The 7,930-nt window shown below is 44.6% G+C and overlaps 2 protein-coding genes across 2 annotated transcripts in view; both read right to left on the minus strand.

Annotated features, from left to right (window-relative positions):
- Nucleotides 1-5,294, minus strand: part of LOC109486464 (macrophage mannose receptor 1-like) — an 8,650-nt gene extending 3,356 nt beyond the window's left edge. The window contains exons 1-6 of the mRNA XM_019790293.1: nucleotides 5,231-5,294; nucleotides 4,118-4,345; nucleotides 2,536-2,730; nucleotides 1,053-1,230; nucleotides 618-728; nucleotides 103-224 (exon numbers count right to left, since the gene is read on the minus strand). Coding sequence (XP_019645852.1) covers nucleotides 103-224; nucleotides 618-728; nucleotides 1,053-1,230; nucleotides 2,536-2,730; nucleotides 4,118-4,345; nucleotides 5,231-5,294 — 898 coding nt within the window. The remainder of the gene's footprint in view (nucleotides 1-102; nucleotides 225-617; nucleotides 729-1,052; nucleotides 1,231-2,535; nucleotides 2,731-4,117; nucleotides 4,346-5,230) is intronic.
- Nucleotides 5,295-7,612: 2,318 nt separating this feature from the next.
- LOC109486465 (collectin-10-like) overlaps nucleotides 7,613-7,930 on the minus strand; it is an 8,138-nt gene continuing 7,820 nt past the window's right edge. Inside the window, exon 10 of the mRNA XM_019790295.1 lies at nucleotides 7,613-7,617. Coding sequence (XP_019645854.1) covers nucleotides 7,613-7,617 — 5 coding nt within the window. The remainder of the gene's footprint in view (nucleotides 7,618-7,930) is intronic.

Consider the following 7,930-nt stretch of genomic DNA (forward strand, 5'->3'; position numbering starts at 1 on the left):
CCCCCCCACACACACACATACACACACACTAACCCTCACACACACACACGCACACACACGCACTAACCCCCACACACTAACCCACCCTCCCCAGTTACTGACCCAGTTGACAGATGTAGTTAGCAGGCCGAGTACAGTCCATGAAGCTCCACTCCATCCACATGGAGGACTTGAAAGCGACGCAGTTTTTCTCCGCGTCATTTCCAGAAAAGCCGGCGATCCAACTGGTAAAAAACACCAATTATAATCTTAGCATGAAAGTTCATCTGTGTTGGTACAAGTCATTATGAAATAAAGACTAAATTTAACTGCCAACACCGCAATGAATTTGGACTTACCCCAAATTTTGACGGGGGGGCGACACAAGTTATCTGGCACGTATGACCCGCCTCGAATGTGATGAAATGAAAATGAAGTGTCTATTACGTATCATTCGCCATACCGTATATGTGTGTGTTTAGTCATTTTTTCAACCTTTAGGACCACGTAGTAGATTTCATAATGAAGGAAACTTTTTTGCCAAACCTTTTTTATTCGCAAGCTCGCGTCAGTTTTGGGGTTCCCAGAGGATATCATCCACGTAATCAAATCAACATGGCCTAACGAATGACCCTTACTTGGTGTACGAGCACCGGTCCAGCAGGAGTCCGTCTGCAAACTCTTCCCGCCCGTCCTCAGCCAGATCGTCAATGCCCACCCAGTAGTCGGTAGACCGGCTAGCGCTGTACCTGATGGATTGTTTTGAAAAGGATGAAATAGAATTAAAAATAAAAACTGTCCTTTAACGAAGAATTGCAGTTTGCAAAGAAAAAGCTGACTGGGAGATCGGCAATTCATCTACGATTATCTGTTGCAGAGAGAAGTAACGCAACCACTATAAAAAGTGTATTCAGTATTCATTATTTTGTAACAACACACGTACACGCGCAAAAAGACACACACATACACATACACACACACACACTCACACATTAACACACACACACACACACACACACACACACACACACACACACACACACACACACAAGCACACACACATAGACACGTACTTGATAATGATGCCCATCATCATGAATGTAGTCCCCGGGTTTTTCGGCATGGCCAGTAATGCCCCAGCTCCCGTACAGCCGTCCCTGGCGCCCGCGTAAGTCTGGTACGAGTCGGAGTTGGCGAAGTAACAGGTGTCTCCACTGGACACACCATCGGGATGGTCCGTACACATGTCAGCTGTTGGGGGGGGGGGATAGATAGAAGAAAATGATGGTTTGCTGCAGTACCAAGGAAAGCCGCCAGGGGGTCTTTGATAGGTCAAGAGATAGTCACTCACTCAATTGATAGCCTCTTGAGTTATTCTGCCATGTACATACATACATATATGCATACATTAGGGGTGCGTACACATGTCAGCTGTGGGGGGGTTAGGAGAAAGTGGAAGTTTTTCTGCAGTACCAAGGAAAGTCGCCAGGGGGTCTTTGATAGTTCAATACCTACCCACATACCAAATTTCATGAAAATCCATTGATAGCCTCTTGGGTTATGGTGCTGCATACATACATACATATCCTATGTAGAGAGTCGCAAACGAAATTAGCCCCTGCAGTTCAACTAAAGCTGCTAGGGGACCTATGCCTGACCAAAACCTGAAGGTCTGTTCGAGGAAAACCGCCAGGGCGTCCAAAAGCTGATCCTTTGTTTGATAGGTTAAGACCTGTTCACATACCAAATTTCATGACAATCAATTTATGCCTTCTTGGCGCTAAACCTGATACAAATAAACATACGTAAATGCAAACAAAGGCGACGAAAAACATAGGAATTTTTTTCAAAGTGGAGTTGAAAGATACCAACGATGTAGAGGGAGCATTTTTGTGCACCAAAGTGCATCAAAACGTTGTCTTACATAAATGGAATTGTGCACGTGAGTGAAATGTAGTCATAGCTACTTACTTGGGGTACAGCCGGAGTCTGCCAAGCCTGTGGGAAAAAAGAAAGGACAACGTAACCATTATTTTTAAGTGGCAATGTGGTCTTGTGGTTAGGGTTGTTGACTCGGAATTTGAAGGTTATGGGTTCGAATCCCTGACAACATTATAGTCCTCTTGCTACATAATGTAATCCAACACCGAGGGGTGTCTGCTACAGCACCAGTTACCATGGTGACAGACGTCTAGTCCAAGTCATTGACTGTATTTGTTTTGCGCTGAGCGAAGAATTTTCTTTACTTAATTTAAAAAAACTTCTGTCTGTCCCTAATCATAACTATTGCCTCAGAAAGATTGTTCCAAAGCTTATATAGTGTTCAAGATGTAGTTAAGTTTGTCTTGTCTTGAAAATATCTAAAACTCACCAATCTGGCAGATGAATCCCGACTTCAGAACTCCGTCGCACGAGTCTTCGTGCCACTTGTACCAGGACGTGAACTTGATGTACCCGCAGTAGCCCAGGGTGTTCAGGGTGTATGCTACAGCACCAGTTACCATGGTGACAGACGTCTGGTGCAAACATAGATAATACACTATAAATCTAACTTACCGATCTGACAGATGAATCCAGACTTCAGAACTCCGTCGCACGAGTCTTCGTGCCACTTGTACCAGGACGTGAACTTGATGTAGCCGCAGTGGCCCGCCGTGTTCAGGGTGATGGCGTCATCGAACGCCGAGAACCCGCAGCCGTCCACGGTGTTCCCGTCTAGCCACGTCCACGTGCCGGCTATGTTACTCAGACCTGCATGGGGGAAATGGTACAGAAAGTAAGGGTATTGTGATACAGAAAAAACACCAGGCGCGGTTTTGGATAGGCAACGCGTACCCACAGTCGTGCTTTATCCAGATCCAGAACCATGCTCAAGTACGCTTCTAGATAGTCCACACGTATCCAGAACCGTGCCTGGGGCAAATCTACGTTCTTGAACAGTGGATACGCGGAGACAATTCAGAACAGTGCTTGATCCTAACCCTAACCCTTTCAGCCACTGTTCTGGATTGTCCAGATGTATCCAGAACCGTGCCTGGGGCAAATGTACGTTCCTGGATACGCAGAGACTATCCAGAACCATGCTTGATCCTAACCCTAGCCCCTACAGGCACAGACCTATAGTATAGGCACAGTTTGTCCACGGTGTTTCCGTCCATCCACGTCCACGTACCGGCTAGGTTACTCAGACCTGGGGGTGGGGGGGGGTGGTATAGATACATGTAACTTAGTATCCATAACCGTGCTTGGGACAAACCTACGTTCTTGGATACGCAGAGGCTATCCAGAACCGTGCCTGATCCTAACCATAACCATAACACATCGGCTAAACACATTCAGACATAGAACGCAGAAAACCCGCAGCCGTCCACGGTGTTCCCGTCTAGCCACGTCCACGTACCGGCTAGGTTACTCAGGCCTGCATGGGGAAATGATGTTAAAATCGTTCTAGTCCAAGAGTAGCTGGAAAATTATACCCCAGCTGTATCCAAACCCGTGCCTGGGGCAAATCTACGTTCTTGGATACGCAGAGACTATCCAGAACCGTGCTTGGTGCAAATCTACGTTCTTGGATACGCAGAGACTATCCAGAACCGTGCTTGGTGCAAATCTACGTTTTTGGCTACGCAGAGACTATCCAGAACCGTGCCTGGGGCAAATCTACGTTTTTGGATACACAGAGACTATCCAGAACCGCGCCTGGGGCAAATCTACGTTCTTGGATACGCAGAGACTATCCAGAACCGTGCTTGGTGCAAATCTACGTTTTTGGCTACGCAGAGACTATCCAGAACCGTGCCTGGGGCAAATCTACGTTCTTGGATACACAGAGACTATCCAGAACCGTGCTTGGGGCAAATCTACGTTTTTGGATACACAGAGACTATCCAGAACCGTGCCTGGGGCAAATCTACGATCTTGGATGACTGATCCTAACCCTAAGCCTGATCATTGCCAATGAATATAACAGACAAAGAAACAAACACACGAAGAACTAACAGATCAAACACAGTTCTGTGGCGCTTTTGAAAGACTTCAGCGACCGACTCCCAACCAATGGTCCGGAAAAGGCTGGGAGGCATGAATATGGAAGCCGGTGAATAAAACAAACAAACAAATGAAACACACGAACGCTTACCGATCCAGGCATCCGTCATCGGGCCCATGTCAATGATGAGTCCCGTGAAGAACGCGTCGATGGATTTAGTCTTGGGCATGGCGAGGGTTCCTCCGTCATCTTCACAGATTCCCATCGCCTGTCCGTACGTACGGAACTCCTTGTACACCCGGTAGCACACTCCTTCAAACTGCACATAGCCGTCTGGACAGGACCCCAGGCCTGAGGACTCCTGGGCAGTGATCGTCCCTAAAAAAGGAACAAATACGATTTGATAATCGTCCCCAAAAATCTCAAAAGGTAAAAGACAAATCTGGCCGGTGATCGTCCCTAAAAGAAAAATCCCAAACTGTAAGACAAGTCAACTAAAGACGTTTTCGAGCATAATGTAGCGGCCTCAGCAGTATTGAGATCCAGAGGATTCCTGGACAACGGTTATACCTGAAAGAAAAAATCCAAAAATACAAGTCTGGCCATGGCGAGGGTTCCTCCGTCGTCTGTACAGATCCCCAGGGCCTGTCCGTACGTACGGAACTCTTTGTACACCCGGTAGCACACACCTTCAAACTGCACATAGCCGTCTGGACCAAGACCCAAGGCCAGAGGACTCCTGGCCAACGATCATCTCTAGAAGTATTTAAGAAAAGGTAAAACAGTTAACGACCACGATAGTCAGCATAGCGACGCACAATCATTATGTCAGCCAAATTTTCTGAGAAAAAAAAGAATTTTCTAAACCGGATCTGGAGGATTCTTGGCAGGTGATCGTCCCTAAAATACTTCAAAGGTTAAAACAAATCTAGTTTTTTTAAGCAGATGAGTACGGCATAGATCACTTCAGCAACAGCATAGAAAACACACAAGTAAATAAGAATATTTTTAGAACAAAACGTAGCCTCTGGCCAAATCTACTGGATTCCAGTCCCTAAAACATCCCAAGTTAAAATGTTAAGTAAAAAATTTGTCTAATTTAAAATTCCCCAAAAGGCATACACGTAAACAAAATCTAGTTTTCAAAAGCAGTCAGATTTCCTACGACTCTCTAGCAAATTGCATATGTTCTCCCTATTGAATTTTCTAAATAAACACAAGAATTGTGCTATCACTCAAAAAGTTATCCACGCATTTACTCACCTAGTGATCCAAAGAGAACGAACAGCCAGACCAGAAGCCTGAAACGCAGTTCACTGTGCGCCATATTTCCTGTGCGTCTTGCTCGCCGGACTCACAAACAAGGATATGACAAACTCGCTTTTGAGTAACACCCACCGTGTTTTTTCGTGTTTTGTCAAATTTTGCCAAATTAAGTTAGTCCGTTAATGAAGCCATTCGTTGACCTGTGTCGGCTTGGACAATACGACATGCAGGGAGGCGTTCTAATGTTACTAATGCAGTTTCCTCTTCTTCTATTCACATGTTTTGATTGCGTTAGACCAGTGCAATGGCCAAGTGGGTAGAGTGCTCGCCTTGCATTCGGGAGGTCGTGAGTTCGATCCCCGGCCGAGTCATACCAATGACTTTAAAGATGGTACACTACTTTTTTCTTTTGCTTTCTTTTCGAGACATTTGCTCGATCAAAATTTGCTTAGCACTCAGCATTTGGGAGAAAGTACGGGAGTTAAACACACACCACTACTACTGGACTGGCCTCCGGGTGTAGTGATTGCATATCTGTGTGGCCCAAGGGCTACAGAAACGGAGATGGGCGCCACCCATATGCGACCAATGACGCTAACGGTTGCGGAGAGGACTTTAACTTTAAATGAACTAACTAATTACGTTATACGAAGGTTATACTGTCTTTTGTGACCAGCTAATGAGATTTTGTAAGGAAAAGACGACAGGAGGTGACTAATTAACCTAGTTACATGTCATTGTCCTAATTATTGATTAAGCTACGTTTCCATGGCAATGTCGAGAGTGAGCTTAAAGTTGACGCGAGTGTAAAAACGAGTATTTCACTGTTTTGGGAACACGCAAATGTCTTAATACTCTTAAAACGCTTCCAAGTTGTTTTTCACTCTTTCAAGGTGACAAACTTGACCAAAAGTTTAACAGCTGGACATTGAATGAATTTATGTGCGTCAGTGTGCTTAACAGCTAATGCTGAGGTCACAATTCATACACGGGGCCCGGCCGGACAGATTTTGGGAACGAAAACTACGATACAGAAGACAACAAAACATTGAAAAGTTCTTAATAACAATCATGCGCTCTACTGTATTTCTCTATATTCTTGATAAGAATAGTTAATTTTTCGTTCGTACAAACAGCCCGGCCGGGCCCCGGTTTGGAAATGTGACCTCAGCATTACCAGTTAAGTAGGTCATACGTTATTGACGGTTAGACATCTCCAGGTAATGAGATACACAAGGAAACTGTTACTCGGGCAACTGGACAGATTTTGTAAGCTGGCATCCACTACCTTTCGTCAGTGACGTTTCGTCAGCAACTAATTATAACATTTCGTCAGTCATTGTTGAAAAGTTGTAGATGCTAGTACCTGAAACGTTTGATAGTTTTCAAAATTTGTCCAGTTGCTTGAGTAAATGTTTTCTTTTATAAGTAAGTCACGCTGATAAACAACTTCTATTTCTACCTACTAGTAGGTACAATTTTGCTGTGATCATCATCATCATCTGCCGACGATGCGGGCCACTACTGCTTTCCACTAGCTTGTCTTCGAGTTCCTTACCAAATAAAACCAATCTCATTTTACAGTGATACAGAATAAATTTATCGCACACGGCGGCACTTAGCATAAGGGCTGGCATTTCGTTGACACTGGGGAGTTGTCACAAACCTGCTCCTGTTTTTACCCATCCTCAATTTGTTACAAGAGTGTGGAATCTCATTACTACAACTGCTGTGGTTATCGTATACTAGAACTAGTAGTAGGTAAAGGTTCAACTTCTGTCACTTGTAAATGCAATTACACCAACCCCCGTGCGAATAACAACAACATATTAAAGTGTTCAAAAGCGTGGCGCGTGATCCTCCGTAATGCCCCACCACGTCGTCAGGTCATGAACGTGACCGGAGGAACACCCTGGGCGCCAAATTGAGGTCTTGTGGTGTAACGACAGAGCGTTGGGCTCAGAACCAAGAGGTCCCGAGTTCGAATCCTGCCATGCCGCCGATCTTGTGCCCTTTGAGAAAGACACTTGACACGATCGCGAATTTCCTCACTCTACTCAGGTGAAAATGTTTTACGCCTTTTGTAATAAAGCATAGAGATGATTTACTTCTGACCCTCTGGTTGTGACATAAACAATGTATAATGATATATATGTACCGATATAGAAACAACAAACACACGGTAAGGAAATACATGTAAAACTTTATTAACGTGTCTTGCGCTTTATACGCCTATCCCGTTTGGGCTAATATAAGACACCAGATCGAGGATACATATATGGAGAGAACAGACTGGATACAGATTAATATAATCTGACATTGTACTTGACAGCTTATTGAGGCTTAATGTGACATTTTAATCTCTAGCGAGCAGGAACTTCAGTCTGTAAAGTAAGATAGATAGACATAGTCCATCACCAATATAAAACATCACAATCAAAAGAAGTTTGCAAAACATACCACCTACAAAATCAGGGGGGAAAATCCACAAAACTCTGCCCTAAAAAAATTACTTTACGACATTAGTAACCAGGCTTCAGAAGCATCTAGAAAAATGTCAGGGGAGTTGGTCCGCTAATGATTATTACATTTGCCGTCTACTTCCAGCCGCTTTCAAAGCCTGGTAGAGGCTAGTCACTACTAACAAGTCGTCCGCTACACCTTCCCTATCGGCACCACCTTGGTGAGTAGAAGCTT

The sequence above is a fragment of the Branchiostoma belcheri genome, unplaced genomic scaffold (assembly GCF_001625305.1).
Source record: "Branchiostoma belcheri isolate BF01 breed outbred unplaced genomic scaffold, Haploidv18h27 scaffold80, whole genome shotgun sequence".
Classification (NCBI taxonomy): Eukaryota; Metazoa; Chordata; class Leptocardii; order Amphioxiformes; family Branchiostomatidae; genus Branchiostoma; species Branchiostoma belcheri.